This window comes from Oncorhynchus mykiss, chromosome 2 (genome assembly GCF_013265735.2).
Source record: "Oncorhynchus mykiss isolate Arlee chromosome 2, USDA_OmykA_1.1, whole genome shotgun sequence".
In the NCBI taxonomy this organism is placed as follows: Eukaryota; Metazoa; Chordata; class Actinopteri; order Salmoniformes; family Salmonidae; genus Oncorhynchus; species Oncorhynchus mykiss.
In genome coordinates, this window is record NC_048566.1 from 20,867,309 (window position 1) to 20,886,973 (window position 19,665).

The window sequence follows — 19,665 nt, forward strand, 5'->3', positions numbered from 1 at the left end:
GGCCTATTGTTAGACCCAACAAACACCTCTGTACATATAGGAAAGAATGAACGGAGGCTGCACAGCAAAACATATCACCGCATATACAAAAGCCAATACTGCAGTGTGACATCATATTTCAGCGCCGTAGCATCAACCAAAAGCATTTGCACCTTCCATTTTTTCTATTGCTATGTGATTATCTGTATAATGCTTCAACTGAACCTGAACATGCTGACTCCCAGTCATTAAACCTAATCATCTGCTCTCTCTCTCTCTCTCTCTCTCTCTCTCTCTCTCTCTCTCTCTCTCTCTCTCTCTCGTCTTTCTCTCTCTTTGTCTTTCTCTCTCTTTGTCTTTCTCTCTCTCTCTCTGTCTCTCTCTCTGTCTCTCTTTCTGTCTCTCCCTCCCTCTCTCTTTCTGTCTCTCTGTCTCTCTCTTGCTCTGTCTCTCTCTTTCTGTCTCTCCCTCCCTCTCTCTTTCTGTCTCTCTGTCTCTCTCTTGCTCTGTCTCTCTCTCTCTGTCTCTCTCTTGCCCTCTCTCTCTCTCGGTTTCTCCCTCTGTATTTCTCTATATTTCTCTGTCTTTCTCTCTCTCTCTCTCTCTCTCTCTCTCTCTCTCTCTCTCTCTCTGTCTCTCTCGCTCTGTCTCTCTCTCGTCTTTCTCTCTCTTTGTCTTTCTCTCTCTTTGTCTTTCTCTCTCTCTCTCTCTCTCTCTCTCTCTCTCTCTGTCTCTCTCTCTGTCTCTCTTTCTGTCTCTCTCTCCCTCTCTCTTTCTGTCTCTCTGTCTCTCTCTTGCTCTGTCTCTCTCTCTCTGTCTCTCTCTTGCCCTCTCTCTCTCTCTCTCTCTCTCGGTTTCTCCCTCTGTATTTCTCTATATTTCTCTGTCTTTCTCTCTCTCTCTCTCTTTCTCTCTCTCTCTCTCTCTGTCTCTCTCGCTCTGTCTCTCTCTCTCTGTCTCTCTCTTGCCCCCTCTCTCTCTCTCTCGGTTTCTCCCTCTGTATTTCTCTGTATTTCTCTGTCTTTCTCTTGCCCTCTCTCTCTCTCTCTCGGTTTCTCCCTCTGTATTTCTCTGTATTTCTCTGTCTCACTCTTGCTCTCTCTCTCTCTCTCTCTCTCTCTCTCTGTCTCTCTCTCTGCCTCTCTGTCTCTCTCTTGCCCTCTCTCTCTCTCTCTCTCTCTCTCTCGGTTTCTCCCTCTGTAATTCTCTATATTTCTCTGTCTTTCTCTCTCTCTCTCTCTCTCTCTCTCTCTCTCTCTCTGTCTCTCTCGCTCTGTCTCTCTCTCTCTGTCTCTCTCTTGCCCTCTCTCTCTCTCTCGGTTTCTCCCTCTGTATTTCTCTGTATTTCTCTGTCTTTCTCTTGCGCTCTCTCTCTCTCTCTCTCTCTCTGTCTCTCTCTTGCTCGCTCTCTCTCTCTCTCTCTCTCTCTCTCTCTCTCTCTCTCTCTATGTCTCTCTCTCTGTCTCTCTCTCTCGTTCTCATAGAAATCAGGATGTCAAAGCCAGTAGAGGTTGAGAACACAGGGGCTGACTCTCCAATGGAGAGCACAGGTATTTTTCTATGTGTGTGTGTGTGTGTGTGTGCGTGTGTGTGCGTGCGTGTTTGTGTGTGCGTGTGTGTGCGTGCGTGTTAGCGTGTGTGTACATACCTGCATGTGTTCGTGTGTGTGCATGTGTGTCTGCGTTTGTGCATGCACACGCGTGTGTGTGATTAATTTCTAATTGCTTCCTATGCCCCCCACACAGATTCAGAGCGGAATGGTCCTGATAAAAACCATCAGGTTTGTGTCCGCTTGGTGCTTCACCTTCATTTCAGTACTGATCTCGCTGGTAATATACTGTGCACCTCTTGACTTTTTCCACATTTTGTTATGTTAAAGCCTTATTCTAAAATTGCTAAAATTCGTTTTTTTCTACACACAATACCCCATAATGACAAAGCAAAAACTGTTTTTTAGAAATGTTTGCAAATGTATTAAAAATAAATGACTGAAATATCAGACACTTTACTCAGTACTTTGTGCTCAGTGCTGCAGAGATGGTTGTCCTTCTGGAAGGTTCTCCCATCTCCACAGAGGAACTCTGGAGCTCTGTCAGATTGTGTAGATTGATGAGGAAAAAAGTACATTTGATAGATTTTAGAATTAGGCTGTAATGTAACAAAATGTGGAAAAGGTCAAGGGGTCTGAATACTTTCCGAATGCAATGTACCTCTAGGAAACATAATAATTAGTTAGTCAATTTCAATGGTGACAATCATGATCTGAATAACACACACATTAGGTCTGAAAAGTAAAGATGACTGACAACAAGTAGCCTAATACCAAGACACAAGCATCAACACAGCAATGTCCAAATCTGGTCCTGGAGACCCCAGGAGAGGCACATTTCTGTTTTTACCCAAAATACACCTGATTCCACTGGATGATGAGTTGCTGAGTGGAATGTTGTGTGTTTGGGTCCCCAGGACAGGATTGGAAAACACTGCAGTCATATATTCTTTTTTTATGATCATTTATGTTTATGTTTCTCTGTACTGATGGTTTCTGTCTTTTTAACAGCTTCAGCAGATGAAAATCAGTCCCTTTCACCTTTCTCCAACCCTCAGCAGCAACAAGGTGTGTGTGTGTGTGTGTGTGTGTGTGTGTGTGTGTGTGTGTGTGTGTGTGTGTGTGTGTGTGTGTGTGTGTGTGTGTGTTTTGTGTGCCACGTTTGCATACAGATTGACAGGTATGCAAAACAGTCAGACTAGCCAGTTTGGACATGCCCATTCCAGGAAGAAGGGATGACCATCCCTCGTTTCTAAAGAAAAGAAAGGCACCTTCCTGTTTGGCATGCATGTTACCACAGTAGATAGAGCAGAACAGTCAGCTTCATTTAACTGTATCCCTCGTTCTCTCTCCTCCTCTCAGAATAAGATGGAAGAGTGTGGTGAGATGTCCCCGGGCCCTCCTCCCCACCACAGCCACGCCCCCTCACAGACGCCCCTCCCACACACACAGCTCATGCTGACCAGCTCCCAACTGGCAGGGGTAAGACAAGGAGGAAGAGGCTTAGCAAACAAAACACATTGATGCACACTCACAAAAACACAGACACATGCTTATGGTCTGGCTTGAGTTCACTGCTTTTTACCTTCTTCCTTTTCTCTGCTCTTTCACATACCCTCTGCACCTCCCTCCCTCCCTCCCTCCCTCCCTCCCTCCCTCCCTCCCTCCCTCCCTCCCTCCCCCCCATCCCTCCCTTTCTTTCTCTCTGTCCCTCTCTTGCTCTCTTTCTCTGTGTCTCTCTCTCGCTCGGTGTCTCTTTCTCAGTTGACGGCTCTCTTGCCAGCGCAGCAGCAGTTGTTACTGCAGCAGGCTCAGGCTCAGCTTCTAGCTGCAGCTATGCAGCAGTCTGTTCAGCAGTCCAACGCAGCTCACGCAGCTCACGCAGCCCACGCAGCCGCCCAAGCCAATCAGCAAGCTCAGGCAGCCGCAGCAGCCAATCAACATTCCCAGCAGCAGCAGGCGGGACAGACAGGGCAGCAGGGCCAATCACAGCCACAGGGACAGAGCACACAGGAACAGACAGGTCAACCTGTCCCTGTCCCGCCCACTCATCCCCAGCTCACCCTCTCTCAGCCAATTCAGCTCACCGCCCAGGTACTGGCAACCAATCACAAGGCACATCCTGGCTGGGAAGAGGTGGGGAAGGGTCTTGATTCAGGAGACAGTCTGGGATCCTCTGTTTTTATTGATCTTTTTCTTTATTGCTTGTGTTGCTCTGCTGTTATTTCAGTCTTTTCTCTTGGCCTCTATATGAAGGGGTTGTTTTCATTTCTTTTCTGTGCATTTGTGTTCTCTCCATCTCTGACCCCTCTGTTCTCTCCATCTCTGACCCCTCTGTTCTCTCCATCTCTGACCCCTCTGTTCTCTCCATTTCTGACCCCTCTGTTCTCTCCATCTCTGACCCCTCTGTTCTCTCCATCTCTGACCCCTCTGTTCTCTCCATCTCTGACCCCTCTGTTCTCTCCATCTCTGACCCCTCTGTTCTCTCCATCTCTGACCCCTCTGTTCTCTCCATCTCTGACCCCTCTGTTCTCTCCATCTCAGGACCCCTCTGTTCTCTCCATCTCTGACCCCTCTGTTCTCTCCATCTCTGACCCCTCTGTTCTGTCCATCTCTGACCCCTCTGTTCTCTCCATCTCTGACCCCTCTGTTCTCTCCATCTCTGACCCCTCTGTTCTCTCCATCTCTGACCCCTCTGTTCTCTCCATCTCTGACCCCTCTGTTCTCTCCATCTCTGACCCCTCTGTTCTCTCCATATCTGACCCCTCTGTTCTCTCCATCTCTGACCCCTCTGTTCTCTCCATCTCAGGACCCCTCTGTTCTCTCCATCTCTGACCCCTCTGTTCTCTCCATCTCTGACCCCTCTGTTCTCTCCATATCCGACCCCTCTGTTCTCTCCATCTCTGACCCCTCTGTTCTCTCCATCTCAGGACCCCTCTGTTCTCTCCATCTCTGACCCCTCTGTTCTCTCCATCTCTGACCCCTCTGTTCTCTCCATCTCTGACCCCTCTGTTCTCTCCATCTCTGACCCCTCTGTTCTCTCCATCTCAGGACCCCTCTGTTCTCTCCATCTCTGACCCCTCTGTTCTCTCCATCTCTGACCCCTCTGTTCTGTCCATCTCTGACCCCTCTGTTCTCTCCATCTCTGACCCCTCTGTTCTCTCCTTCTCTGACCCCTCTGTTCTCTCCATCTCTGACCCCTCTGTTCTCTCCATCTCTGACCCCTCTGTTCTCTCCATCTCTGACCCCTCTGTTCTCTCCATCTCTGACCCCTCTGTTCTCTCCATCTCTGACCCCTCTGTTCTCTCCATCTCTGACCCCTCTGTTCTCTCCATCTCTGACCCCTCTGTTCTCTCCATCTCTGACCCCTTTGTTCTCTCCATCTCTGACCCCTCTGTTCTCTCCATCTCTGACCCCTCTGTTCTCTCCATCTCTGACCCCTCTGTTCTCTCCATCTCTGACCCCTCTGTTCTCTCCATCTCTGACCCCTCTGTTCTCTCCATCTCTGACCCCTTTGTTCTCTCCATCTCTGACCCCTCTGTTCTCTCCATCTCTGATCTCTGTTCTGTCCTCCTGTCTCCCTGCAGGACATCCAGCAGTTGTTGCAGCTGCAGCAGTTGGTTCTGGTGCCAGGTCACCACCTGCAGTCTCCTCAATTCCTCCTCCAACAGCACCAAGGGCAGCAAGGTGGGCTCCTCGCACTAGTCACTACCACCGGTTTCTGTTCTATTGGGACAGTGCCCTGAAGATGGGCTGTAGATGTTCCAACTATCAACAAACAGATTTCATTTATTTATAAGTGCCAACTGTTGACAACCATTAACAGGTTCTTCAACTGTCTAATACTAGAATGCCTATTGGATTCTCTGATCGACCATGGAGCTTTGTGGAATATTACGTGTGTTGTTTGTTCACATAACTGATCATAGGCCTACTGATTCCCTCACTTCTTCACTCCTCAGGACTACTATCAACACCAAATCTGATTCAGCTACCTCAGCAAAACCAAGGGAGCCTCCTGTCCGCTCCCAGGCTGGGGCTCCAAGCACAGGTAGGCCCACTGAGGAAACACCCAGGCTTTGAGAGAGGCTACAGGCCCGGCTCTTTCCAACAAACATCTCTTCTCATCATTCTGTCATATCCAGTAAACGCCTCTCTTCTGCTATATAATTCTCGCTCTCTCTTGCTCTTCCACTTTCTTTTTCCTCCTCCTCCCCCTCTACCCCTGTAGAGAGACAAGGCTATGGAGGGCAGTGGGGTCATGACCTCTGTGTCCTCTGTGACCTCTCACCCCGAGGAGCCCAGTGACCTTGAGGAACTGGAGGTTTTCGCCCGCACCTTCAAACAGAGACGCATCAAACTGGGCTTTACACAGGTACGCCTTTCTGTGTGTGTGTGTGTGTGTGTGTGTGTGTGTGTGTGTGTGTGTGTGTGTGTGTGTGTGTGTGTGTGTGTGTGTGTGTGTGTGTGTGTATGTTAACTCTCTATTTTTCCTCCTCCCTCGCTCTCTCAGGGTGACGTGGGAATGGCCATGGGGAAGCTATATGGTAATGATTTCAGCCAGACCACCATCTCTCGCTTCGAGGCCCTCAACCTGAGCTTTAAGAACATGTGCAAACTCAAACCACTACTGGAGAAGTGGCTCAATGATGCAGGTGAGAGGGGAGGGTGGGGAATGAGAGAGAGGACGGGAGGGTGGGAGTAGGGAGGGGCCGGGAGAGAGGAGAGCGAGGACGGGAGAGGAGGAGAGAGGAGGTGAGGGTGGGGGATGAGAGAGAGGACGGGAGGGTGGGAGTAGGGAGGGGCCGGGAGAGAGGAGAGCGAGGACGGGAGAGGAGGAGAGAGGAGGTGAGGGTGGGGGATGAGAGAGAGGACGGGAGGGTGGGAGTAGGGAGGGGCCGGGAGAGAGGAGAGCGAGGACGGGAGAGGAGGAGAGAGGAGGTGAGGGAATTGGTGAAGGAGAAAGGTGTATGACACTTTGAATCAATCAATAAATCAGTTGATTAATTAACCAATCCCCAAGTTGCATTCATCTGTAGAATGAATGTAACTTTATTTGTAAAAAAAACTGCAACTCTTTTTATTGGCATTTCCTTTCACAGTTATAGTAAACAATGGTTGAAATACAGTACATTGCACATATGGTTTTATACATTCGATATACCATGGAAACATGCTTTTTGAATGAGGTAGGAATGTATACGCCCATACGAAAATATAAAAGACTTAAGTAATACATTCATAACAAAACATTAGAAACAACAAACATGGCTTGTCTTCAAAATGAATAGAACAATTATAATAATAAGACTAATAATAATAATAAGACTAATAAGGCTAATATTAAACACTCACAAAGGTAGATCAATTAAATACAAAGCTAGTGTCTCTACATAGGTAAAGAAAGGTTGCCACATTCTGTAGAATTTGTCAGAAGAAGGGTATATTTTATCTTCTCCAATTTACTAAAGCGTAAGAGATCTTTAAGCCACACAAAATGAGGAGGAGAGGACGACTTCCACAGAAGTAAAATCAACCTTCTTGCCAACAAAGGCTACAAAGTCAGATGTGTGTTTTGGTAGTGTTATAGTATCAGGTATAACCCCAAATAATGATGTCATGGCAGTGGTTTCAAAAGGTACCTGTAATACTTTAGATATGCTATCGAAGATGGCAGACCAATAGTTATGTAGGGAAGACCAAAACATACGCATTAATGAAGCAGGAGCTTGCCTGTCGCAAACAGGGTGGACATCATGTTAGAAAGCCTGAGTTTAGTCCAGTGAGTGTGGTGGAGGATTTTGCATTGGATCAAACCATGTTTGGCACAAATAGAAGAGAAGTGGACATGGTGCAGAATACCTTCCCATGTGTCATCAGTCAACTCTGTATACCCTGATGAAGACAGCTTATCTGTGGACACGTTGGTTATTAGGTTATTACATTATTGCATCTGAGCTCCTGGAGTGTACGGCTCTCCTTTAATTTTTCAGGTGTTCTACTCCTCTAGCCAGCACCTCGCCTAAACACGTGTGTGTTTCTTTCGCCTCTAGATTCATCAGTAAACTCATCACCTAGATCCTGTCCCCATATAGTTTTAATAGCTGCAAACTAAGGATTGTGAAGAGAGGAAATTTGATCATAGCTATAAGAAATAATACCTTTTACTGTTGGGGATGGTGGGATAAATGCATCAGTTGGTGGGTCACATCAAGACTGAGGAATTGAGAGGTCATGTCACGGACAAAGCTGCGCACTTGTAGATATCTAAAGAAATGACTATTCGGAAGGTGGAATTTAGCTGAGAGTTGTTGGTACGATGCAAACGTGCCGTCAATAACGTTATTTCTGAGTAGAGGGGCCCTTGCAAACCAAAGTGACTTCTAAACTGGTTCCAGATCTTGAGAGTGGTTTTAAATCAAATGTTTTAGGTATAACTTGATGTAGCAGAATGGATAGGTGAATGTGCTAAAGCAGAATGGATAGGTGAATGTGCCATAGCAGAATGGATAGGTAAATGTGCCACTGCAGAATGGATAGGTGAATGTGCCAAAGCAGAATGGATAGGTGAATGTGCCACTGCAGAATGGATAGGTGAATGTGCCATAGCAGAATGGATAGGTGAATGTGCCAAAGCAGAATGGATAGGTGAATGTGCCATAGCAGAATGGATAGGTGAATGTACCAAAGCAGAATGGATAGGTGAATGTGCCAAAGCAGAATGGATAGGTGAATGTGCCAAAGCAGAATGGATAGGTGAATGTGCCAAAGCAGAATGGATAGGTGAATGTGCCAAAGCAGAATGGATAGGTGAATGTGCCATAGCAGCCAGTGAGGATGGCATACATGAGGAAGATTCTATCTTCAACCATGATGGAATGATATGTTGGGTATCTGCACAGATCCAGTACTGAATTACACGGAAGTTCCAGATGAAGTGTGAGATAATCCCATGTAGTTTGCAGAAAAATATTTGGAAATAAAAATAGGTTCACATTGAAAGAGGTAGGAGATTTAGGAAGAGTATTAATTTTAACCAAATTAATTTGACCAGCCAATGATAGGTGGAGTAGTGGCCATTGTTCAAAATGTTTCTCTACCAGAGTAAGGAGGAGTAAAGTTAGCCTTTAAAAAGGAAACCAAATTTGTCTATGACATGTACCCCCAAGTATGTACATTTGTTGAGAACTACTCTGAATGAAAATGTATGTAATGGGTAGTTACGAGCTGCCGCGTTTAAATGGAAAAGCTTGCTCTTATTCAGATTTAACTTGTAACCAGAGACTGGGCAAAATGCATGAAGAACAGATAGCGCAATGGGTAAGGATACATCGGGGTCTGAGATATAGAGAAGCAAGTCATCAGCATAAAGTTAAACCCTTCGTTTGATGTTGCCTCTGAACACTCTCGTTACATGTGTGTTGGATCTGAATGAATGTAACCTTGAGTTAATGAAGTTATATCTGTAGAATGAGGATACCAGTTTGTGTGATTTTAAATCATCCCACTAATCAATCTCTCTGTTTGACAGAGACCATGTCCACAGACAGTACTATGCCCAGCCCCAGCTCTCTGTCCTCTTCCTCAATGGGCTTCGAGGGCCTGCCGGGCCGACGCAGGAAGAAAAGAACCAGCATCGAGACTAACGTCCGCGTGGCCCTGGAGAGAGCCTTCATCACGGTGAGAGACATGACAAATTGTTGTGGAAATTCTACACATGGACAATCAGCGCGCTGGAGAGGTTCCAACCAACTCAATGCACCAAGTACACATGTCAATCAGGAGCTCCACCCAGGGCAGCCCCGTTAGTTCTCTTATATACAGACAAATTAAATTAGCATATTTTGCTTATTCATCATTCATAATTAATTCATCATTAAATTGCAGATACTGATACTGAGGATTTGTTCAGTCACTTGCATGAACACAGAAATTGGTTATCAGAAAAGCACAAACATAAAAATGTCCATCACATTCCCTCCTCTTGTCACTTGTGTGATAATAATCATTAAATGTTAAGGTAAGCATTTGATTTTAGCTTCTATATCATATTTCTATTAAAGTCAGGGAAATCAACACATAAAACCAGACATTTCATCATTTCAAACCCTTCATTCTGGGTTGTACAATCATTGTGGGTTGTACAATCATTGTGGGTTGTACAATCATTGTGGGTTGTACAATCATTGTGGGTTGTACGTGTAAAATCATTGCAGTGGAATGTTTTAACTTAAGGCCTTCGCTTCATACAGTTACACATATGCTTCACTGCACAATTTCATTCATGGATTCCGTCAAAGAGATTTCAGCTGGAGCTTTTGTCGCAGGTGGCATGACAGATCAGTATCTCAATGCATTTCTAGTCTAAATTACTATATATTTCGCATTGTGCAGACCTCCACAATCATACCTGATACCCCAAATAAACTATTTTGGATAAGCCTAAATAAATTACGGGCAGGGTTGACCACTACCCTCCCTCCCGGCACTCATTCTTCTGTTGTTTCGGTTCGCCAATTCCAATGGCACATGTTGAAAGTGGATGGCCCTTGATAATGTCTCTCACCTGAGCCGCCACTGTCCTTCACAGTCCATTATGTCTTGTCCATTTTCCGACCAGTACACCGGCAGCATGAGAGAGGTCTGGCTGAGATCTCTCTCCATGCTCACTCCACATGGACTCATGTTTCACTCCTAAGAGAAAAGGCAGTTGATAGCTTTGACTGGATGCTGTGTACAGGTTGCTGGCTCAGACTCAGGTCTCACGGTAGAAGTGGTGAAGGACCATATTGAAGCCATTGTCCACATTACTTCAACCGGTTAGAGGGGGTGAGGTTCACACTGTTCTCAGCCAAATTATCTCTTCCATGTATCTAGATACCATCTGTCACCATCACCATAACCTCGAGAGAGGACAGAGCAGAGCAACAGTTTAGTTTAGGGCATTTCTGATTCTGGAAATCCAGACAAATTATTCACTGTATGACAAATGGTAAATTTGCATATTTACTAAAGGGCCCCAGGGGACTGGTAATTCCCCCTTTGGACACATGACTGGTTCATCGTGATTCATGCGTCCAAAAAAACAACAACAACACGGCCTGTTAAATCAAAATAACAAATCAAATTAGAATTACAACTCTTGATAACTCCATCTTAACCATGCTGGTCATTTATGAACATTTGAACATCTTGGCCATGTTCTGTTATAATCTCCACCCGGCACAGCCAGAAGAGGACTGGCCACCCCTCATAGCCTGGTTCCTCTCTAGGTTTCTTCCTAGGTTTTGGCCTTCCTAGGGAGTTTTTCCTAGCCACCGTGCTTCTACACCTGCATTGCTTGCTGTTTGGGGGTTTAGGCTGGGTTTCTGTACAGCACTTTGAGATATCAGCTGATGTAAGAAGGGTTATATAAATCAATTTGATTTGATTTTGAAGTAGATTCAAGGCCATTTTGTTTGTTTTTTACCACATACACACAACCCACCTTGATAAGACATGTACTGAAAAACCCTATGTAAACCTGATACACAAAATGTTTGAAATAACTAATCACCCTCACTAGAAAGACTAGAGACATTGGGTGAGATTTAAATGTGCTATGTCAACACAAATAATTAGAAGAAGTTTATAATTTATCAATAGTCTTATGTGTGATTCGGAACAAGAGAAGGAGAAAGAGAGAGAGAGCGCTGCCCCTGAATGAGGGACACCTCACCTTTTACCATTACCTTATGGGATACAGTTAAGTTAAATAATAGTAATCACAGTGAACAGGTCAGGGTTCCATAGCCGCAGGTAGAACAGTTGAATCTGGAGCAGCAGCACGGCCAGGTGGACTGGGGACAATAAGGAGTCATCATGTCAGGTAGTCCTGAGGCATGGTCCTAGGGCTCAGGTCTTCCGAGAGAGAGAAAGAAAGAAAGAAAGAGAGAAAAAGAGAATTAGAGAGAGCATACTTCAATTCTGGACACAGTTCCACGTAATGGAAACAGATTATTGTTTTAGATGACATTACTTACTTAAATCACTGGTGCTACCCAAACTATAGAATTGATGAATAATAATTGGAAATTGTTAAAAGCGTGTCTTATTCAATTATTTATACCTCTGTCCCAAATTTCAATCAATCAGTTTATTATCCAGATTTCAATCAGCTTAACACGTCCTTTCCACACTCACACAACTTTCAAATCCACATTCACTTAGTACTATTCCCAAACACACTCAGTAATCACCCTTATTACTCCATGTGCATCTTCAACGATTCTCCTGTCGTTACTACCTACTACATATGTATCTTTCTATACATATAGAATAGCCTCATATTCGGAAATAGTACTCTCTTCTTTCATATCTCCATACAGAATCCCTATAAAACGTTATACATCTTTAGTTATTCACGTCCACACCACTTGCAACGATCACAGTGCATCAGCCCGAGAGGTACACACATCATATTCTCAAGGAAATCTCAGTGTCCGGGGGCATCAATGAATATTGTTACAGCCCTTACCCATCTCAGCTGTTACCCTCTCAAACTTTTCAATTGCTTCTCCTGTCAGTGCTCACTACCTGTAGATCAATGGGTGGTGGTGGACGTCATATGTATCTTCAATGTTCCCAGTGGTTCTCGACCACGTAGACACTTCTCTAATAAATGCCTACAGACAATTGTCAGTGGGGCCACTCTGCCCTCACTCAAGCCTTCTCCTAAGACTAGCTTGCCGTTACTTCCTATACAAATATAACAACCGTAGATAACGTTATAGATTGAAAGATTCAGATCGCAGAACTAGTTGGGGTATTCTTTCAGGCACGCACCTCTTTCACACTCTCACATCCACTTCATTCTATTATTTGACTTAAGACTAGTGGTAGCCTCCTCCATTTAGATCTTTAGTTTTATTGGTTTTATTAGTATTTTTTCTATTTTTATACAAATTCATTTAGATGTACTTCCTGAAATCAGAAGACGCGTCCCTCAATTGTTTGCGGATGATGTGTCTCCTCCTGGGAAGCTCACAGTAAGGGTGTGGGCAGGTCTTGTCATCTTTTGGTCAGATGGGAATTTCCCTCACACTTCGTAAAAAATGTCATTGGTTTACCTCGCACACCCCCACTGAAAAGCTCCGCAGGCAGATTCAATCATCCTGTTTGTTGACGCCAAATTGTTGTGGAAATTCTACACAGGGACACTCAAAGTCAATCTTAAATGAATCATTGGTTATTATCAGCGTGCTGAAGAGGTTCCAACCAACTCAATGCACCAAGTACACATGTCAATCAGGAGCTCCACCCGGGGCAGTCCCGTTAGTTCTCTTAAAGACGGACAAATTATATTAGCATATTTTAGCTTATTCATCATTCATAATTAACGTTTGCTTCCTTCATGTGACCGACCAATACTGGTTCATACATGTGACGGACCAATACTTCATGAGGCTTCTTCTCTCTAAGCTGAGACCTTGAAACTCAGATATCCCTTTCTCAAAACAAGGTTCTGGGCATACTGCCAAATTGCAGATACTGATGCACATGGAGTAATAAGGGTGATTACTGTGTGTGTTTGGGAATAGTTCTAAGTGAATGTGGTAGTAGCATAGGTAATAACGACAGAAGAATCGTTGATATGAAAGAAGAGAATATTATTTCTGAATATGAGGCTATTCTATATGTATAGAAAGATACATATAGGTAGTAACGACTGGAGAATCGTTGAAGATGCACATGGAGTAATAAGGGTGATTACTGAGTGTGTTTGGGAATAGTACTAAGTGAATGTGGATTTGAAAGTTGTGTGACTGATTTGTTCAGTCACTTGCATGAACACAGAAATTGGTTATTAGAAAAGCATAAACAAATGTTTCCATCACAATATCACTGACATAAGGCCTTCATAACAGTCATACAGGAGACATAAATCTTAAGCTGACATAACATCTACACGGCTTGTTGTGTAGTTTCTGCCCTCAGAAGAACACGATAACACCGTGATATCAGAGAGGTGATATAAGGCTAAGTGTCTATTAGTACTAATGTGTCCATCTCTGTCTTTCCCGTGTGTCAGCAGAACCAGAAGCCTACCTCAGAGGAGATCCTGTGTATCGCGGACCAGCTCAGCATGGAGAAGGAGGTGATCCGCGTGTGGTTCTGCAACCGCCGACAGAAAGAGAAGCGTATCAACCCCAACAGTGCCACCCCTCCCTTGCCCAGTCAGCTCCCCCAAGCCCCACCGACACACAAACCCCCCTGCTACAGTCCACACATGGTATGGCCTGACCCGCATGATCCCCCTCTCCCAACCTTAGCCATCACAATTCTCCCCCCCATATGAATGGTGTGTCCCGCATGTCATAGTGAATGTTCTTCTGCACCCCCTGTTCCAGTGTGCAGATGGTACTACCCAACCTGCATTGCTTTAGTGCTTTGCTATTACACATTAATAATTCTATCCCATGTATCCCTTTTTCTATTGGATACAGCTTAGTATAGATACTCTTTTAAATAATAACTCTCCCTCTTTTTCTCTTTGCCTTTCTTGCCCGTCTCTCTATCAGATGTCCAGTCAGCTCTCCCAGGCAGTGACCAGCCTCAGCACCACATTGACCACCATGTCATCGTTCTCCCCTCATACCCCCAGTGGTCCCACCCACTCATCTCTCAGCTCTGCCTCCTCTCCAGTGACTCCTCCTCGCAGCACAGCCAGCCCAGCCCCTCCAAGCCACAGCACACTGAGTCTCAACACAGGGTGAGTATGCATACAAAGTGTACACTTTGGCCACTGTGCTTCACCATTGGTTCAGTATTCGGTTCACCTGCAGTTTGCAGCAAATGTTTATCACACCCACACATCATTGACACACACTGATCCGTGACACTGCTACTTCTGTGCAGCAGTACTTTCTAACCTGTGTGTGTGACTGTGTGTTTTGTGTCCACAGCTTATGGCGTTTGGGTAAAAAGAATGGTGACGTGTCTAACTACATCACCGATTTTGCTGCAAACTTGAGGTGAAGACAACAGAGACACACATACCTATACTGTACACCCACTCACACACACACACTCTCTCTCTTACAGGAATATGATCGTCCGCACACAGACACAAGGTTCACAAGCAAGCATTTGGATTTGTAGCTCATAAAAACAAGATATGAATCAAGATGGTTGTGTGTGTGTATCTGACCTGTGGGTTTCTCCTGCAGTGTGTCTGTGTTCAGGTCCCTGAGTCTGTCCTCTGTCTGTTCTGCTGCTAAACCTGCTTCTCTCTCTGTTTCTCCTCTGTATGTAAATGGATTTCCTCCTGTGTGTGTGTGTGTGTGTGTATATATGTAACACAGGAACACTGTGATGGGAGTAAACACAGGGAACCAGGCTCTGAACCAAGCTCTCCTCAGCAACAACCCTCTGGCTACTATACAAGGTGTGTTAGAGGGAGAGAGGTGTAGGGAAGGAGGGAAAAGAGAGGAAGAGGGAAATCAAGGAGGAAGAGAGAGAGAGAGGGGGAGAGAAAGTGTAGAGGGAGGGACAGTCATTTGAGGTACAAAGTGATAATAAAGGTAAGTAATGTTAATGAATGCTAGGCAGAAAGAATGACAGAGATGATGAGAGGGACAGTTAGAGCTGATGAGATGAATGATAGATCACCTGATAGAAGAAGCTGGAGAACTGGTGAGCAGGGCTATGACAGGGATGTCCCATCACTCCAACATGTTCATCCCCATCTCTGTGTGTGTGTGTGTGTGTTTCATTCTTTTTCTCTCATTCATCCACTTCTTAATTTCATCTCTATAGTAAAGTCTATAGTAAATGTAGTTATTTCACAGTAGGTATAATGTCGTTAACTCTCATCTCCCTACCTTCTCAGCTCTAGCAGCCAGTGGTGGCCAGCTGCCCCTTTCCAGTCTTGAGGGGGGCAGTAAAGTGTTGCTGGGTGGTGCAGGGGGGCAGGGAGGGGGTCTCCAGTCCTCTTTCTTCCTCAACCACCCCGCTTTCCTCCACATGGGCCAGAATCCTGGTGCTGGATTGGTCAGCGCTGCCGTAGCCAAAGCATCCCAGCCCTCCCCTTTCCCCTCCACCAGTAGCATAAGCCCCACCCCCTGCTCCCCCTCCCCTTGCTCTAGCCCCGCCTCTTCCTGCGACTTCAATGAATTGGCACACAGCCCATCCTCGTTGGGAGGGGCTAAGATTGAGTGACACAGCCAAGCGCCAATCAGAGAGGAGAAGGAGAAAGGAGGAAACGACAACCTCGCCTTTCAACCAAAGCTATCTCTTTTATCACTCTCGCCCTACACTCTCTCTCTCTCTCCCCCCAGTCTTTCGATGCCAAAAATACACAGAATGAAAGAGAGGAGAGGGGGGAGTCAGAAGTGAAAAGGGGGAGAAGGGGGGAAAGAGGAAGATTTAAACCAAAAATCTTTATCTATCCAAAGTGATGGAGGAGGCATCGTGGGACTGTTTAGTCAATACTGAGCGATATCGCACCTCTCCTTTCTGTCTCTCTTTCTTCCCCGGGAAAATAAACCAATGACAAATAACAGGATTAGAGTCGTGTGAACCAAAAATGAAAAAAATAAACATTACTGTGTGTTTTGGGGGAATGGTGACAGGGACAGAAAAAAGAAGTGGATGATTTTCTTTGAAAAGCTACAGGTCTGAAAAGAGGAGGAGATGGGAGGAGGATTTTAAACCAAAAATGTACCTGAGGAGGAGAAGAGGAACGCACGATGACAAAAATCAACAACTATACCAAAATCCCAGAAACCAAAAATACGGAAGGAAAAGCTTTATCCAAACGACTTGTACATACTGATCCTATCCAGGACCAGGACTCTGCTACACACACACACACACGACATCCACAGCCAATCACATTCATCCATCCAATCAGTCATCCACCCATCATGTCTGTCATAGTCTGTCACTCACTTTCACAGCAATTTTGTTGTTTCTGTGGGATATTTTAGATTGTTGTAAATGGTTGATACTGAATGAGCCAAGCTTACAGGTGTGTCTCTGTTTGTGTTTTCCTACCTCTGCTTCTTTGGGTATCCTATCTCCCCCTTGATTTCCAATAGTTTACTGATAGCGTTGGAGTCTGTCATCATCATCTTGTGCCATTTACTTCATGTTGTCAGAGATAATAAGAGACAAGAGTGAACAAGAGATCAGGCTGAGTGTAGCAGTTTCCAGCCTTGATAAAAACCTCTCTCTCTCCGTAATTACTCACAGCAAAATGACTCTCTTGATGAAATAATATTAGACATAGACTCAATGTAGTCCTTGTGAATGGCCAATCCACCATGGTGACAGTATGAAATTGAGCATGATTGGAGATTTAAACTAGCAACATTGAGGCAAGAAATAGGTAAACTGATCAAATGTTTGTTTAGTCATGGACAGGTCTGTCTTAGGTTGTCAATCAGTCATCTGTCTCGACGTGCAGTAGAGAAACAGAGATCAAAACCTGTTTAATGTTTAATATACGTTGTTTTTATTGTTCATCATCCCTCCATCCATCCCATTTTCACTGTCATTTTCCACCCAAATCTGCCATTATTACACGTTTAAACCAAAGCATTTGTTACTCATCAGAGGAGTCAGCCATGACATTAACACTCACATACTGTAGGGGTTGGGGACACACCCTACCCCTCCCGCTGAACCCCCCTAGTTGACCCCTTCCATCTCCTTATGCCGGAGAGGGTCACTTCAAAAGGACAGAACCCTCACCCAACATAAAAGGGGTGCATACGGGGAGGGGATCGGATGGTGCGATGGGATCAAACATACAGAAAGAGGGGATGTTTTTAAGAGGATACCAAAAATACAAACCAAAAACATCAGAAACAAACCAAAAAGAAACACAACCAAATATGGATGGGGAGGATGAGGGGAGGAGGACAAGTGTAGGTTTTTACAGACTGGAGCTGACACCTCTGTCTGTTATCCAACTAACTGGGCTTCAGTGGCCCTCTCTAAACTGTGTAGCACAGATGGACAGATGTATAGATAGACATCCTCCCTCTCCCTTGTCTTTTTCACTCCAAACTCAGCTCTTCTTCTCTGGTCCTGGATGGAGAAATCTCTAATGACCTCATTGAACTGAATCTTCTAAGTCAGTTTTTATTTTTCCTGTTTGTTGGTTTATTTTGTATTTGATTTGTTTGCTGTGTCTCTTGATGCTGTTTATGTGCTGTTCTTTACTCATTTGGGATAATAACGTATTCGCTTGCTACAACAGCTCCTTATTTTTTCCTAGTTGTTCTAGAGATTTTTAATCAGGTGGTTGGAAAAATACTGTGAAAATGTAGCTTCCAGATTTTTATTAGATAAAAAAAAACTGACTGTCTTGGCAGAAAAAAGACACAGAAAAAGTCCAAAACAAGAGTTGAAAAGCAAAACGTGCAAACCAAACACCAAATACCAAACCAAACACCAAACCAAACACCAAATACCAAACACCAAACCAAACACCAAATACCAAACCAAACCAAATACCAAACCAAACACCAAATACCAAACCAAATACCAAACCAAACACCAAACACCAAACCAAACACCAAATACCAAACCAAACCAAATACCAAACCAAACACCAAACCAAACACCAAACACCAAACCAAACACCAAACACCAAACCAAACACCAAACCAAATACCAAACCAAACACCAAACACCAAACCAAACACCAAACACCAAACACCAAATACCAAACCAAAAAGGCAGGATAAAACTAGAGATGGTCCAACTGCCGTCCCTGCCGTTGCATTAGGGCTCACACTTATGATTGTGTAAATTTAACTGAAGTGCGTGCGTATGTGCGTTGTGTGAGGGTGCGATAGTGTGTGTGTGTGTGTTGTGTGTACACGCATTATAGAAAGAATTCAGTGGAGTTGACAAAGATGTCCTCCCTTGCACGTTTACCGCCATTATCACACACACACACACACACACACACACACACACACACTTCGGCAAAAATGTAGAGTCGAGCTTAAAATGCATCCAAAGAGTATTTGGTTTGACACACAGAAATACAGTTGTCAAATGAGAATCCTTAATGAACAAATCTATTTTAGATGTGGGGGTTCTAACCACGGGGTGAAACCTTTCCTCAACATTAACTCTTAGACGGAATGTATCTGTTAGTGCTTCTATAGATTTTGTAGAAAAAAAGATCTGTGTCCTAATGCTTACTTATTGCTAATGTATTGAAAAACATACAAAAAATATCTTAAAAAACATTGATGATAATGACTTGATTTTAGACCAAAAATGTTACTCTCTCTTGATAAATATATGGTTTATTTTTCTTTGTCGAATCATTTAGGACTTTTGATTGATTGTACTATTTATTCATTTTAAGTTTGATTGATTTAAGCTTATATTGATTTCTTCTAACTATTTATTTGTTATTTATTTATACTAGAGTCTTTTTACAGGGGATATATTTTGGGGTATATATTTAGAATATATATTACGGGGCTGTGACCAAAAATCCTGCTGAAGTACCTTCTCACCTCTTCAAACCAGATACATGCAACCACAGGTCTCACGGGGCCTAGGAGAACATGGTCATGTTTGGCCACAGACTCACTGCGACTACTCTTTTTTAAAGCTCTTAAAGGGGTGGGGGTGAGCTCATTGAGACTCTTTTCAAATGGATGGGGTGAGCTTACAGGGGCCAGCACTGTGTCTACATAGAGCACTTCAGTATGACCACCTAACAGCGTTTTCTCAGGCATTGCAGGGAAAGGTCATGGGAATAGGAACGTCAGCTTCATATTGATTACATTTGAGCAATTCAATGTTTTCAGGTGTTGAATACTGTCTTTCCTAAATATGGGGTTAATTGTCCTAATGATAATGATATTACTAGTGATGTTCTTATTGTATGATTGATGAGTAATGACTGGTGAGATGAGAAGGACAGAGCATCTGAGTGTTTCTGGCTTTATGTGCGGTCTTGTGATGTTGTGTTTAGTTGAAGTGGGGATAAGGAGCCTCAGTAGGGTTCTCTACAGCCTTACTACAGTCCAGGATTGTTACTAGAGACCCACACCCAGGTGGGATCAAACCAGTCATGAGTGAAACTTTTAAAACATTGTATTAATAAATCTCAAAGCTTTAGA

At 44.3% G+C, this 19,665-nt stretch overlaps 1 protein-coding gene across 5 annotated transcripts in view; it reads left to right on the top strand.

Moving 5' to 3' along the window:
• pou2f2a (POU class 2 homeobox 2a) overlaps positions 1 to 17,768 on the top strand; it is a 144,026-nt gene extending 126,258 nt beyond the window's left edge. For 2 of the 5 annotated variants that reach the window (XM_036941479.1, XM_036941503.1), the window contains exons 2-16: positions 1,464 to 1,529; positions 1,725 to 1,759; positions 2,540 to 2,596; positions 2,891 to 3,010; positions 3,293 to 3,622; positions 5,116 to 5,215; positions 5,491 to 5,579; positions 5,760 to 5,903; positions 6,042 to 6,183; positions 9,060 to 9,208; positions 13,599 to 13,799; positions 14,089 to 14,279; positions 14,473 to 14,541; positions 14,872 to 14,954; positions 15,399 to 17,768. In XM_036941479.1, coding sequence (XP_036797374.1) covers positions 1,464 to 1,529; positions 1,725 to 1,759; positions 2,540 to 2,596; positions 2,891 to 3,010; positions 3,293 to 3,622; positions 5,116 to 5,215; positions 5,491 to 5,579; positions 5,760 to 5,903; positions 6,042 to 6,183; positions 9,060 to 9,208; positions 13,599 to 13,799; positions 14,089 to 14,279; positions 14,473 to 14,541; positions 14,872 to 14,954; positions 15,399 to 15,727 — 2,105 coding nt within the window. In that variant the 3' untranslated portion in view covers positions 15,728 to 17,768. The remainder of the gene's footprint in view (positions 1 to 1,463; positions 1,530 to 1,724; positions 1,760 to 2,539; positions 2,597 to 2,890; positions 3,011 to 3,292; positions 3,623 to 5,115; positions 5,216 to 5,490; positions 5,580 to 5,759; positions 5,904 to 6,041; positions 6,184 to 9,059; positions 9,209 to 13,598; positions 13,800 to 14,088; positions 14,280 to 14,472; positions 14,542 to 14,871; positions 14,955 to 15,398) is intronic. The other 3 variants (XM_036941488.1, XM_036941496.1, XM_036941508.1) reach the window with 3 other exon arrangements.
• The last annotated feature ends 1,897 nt before the right edge of the window (positions 17,769 to 19,665 follow it).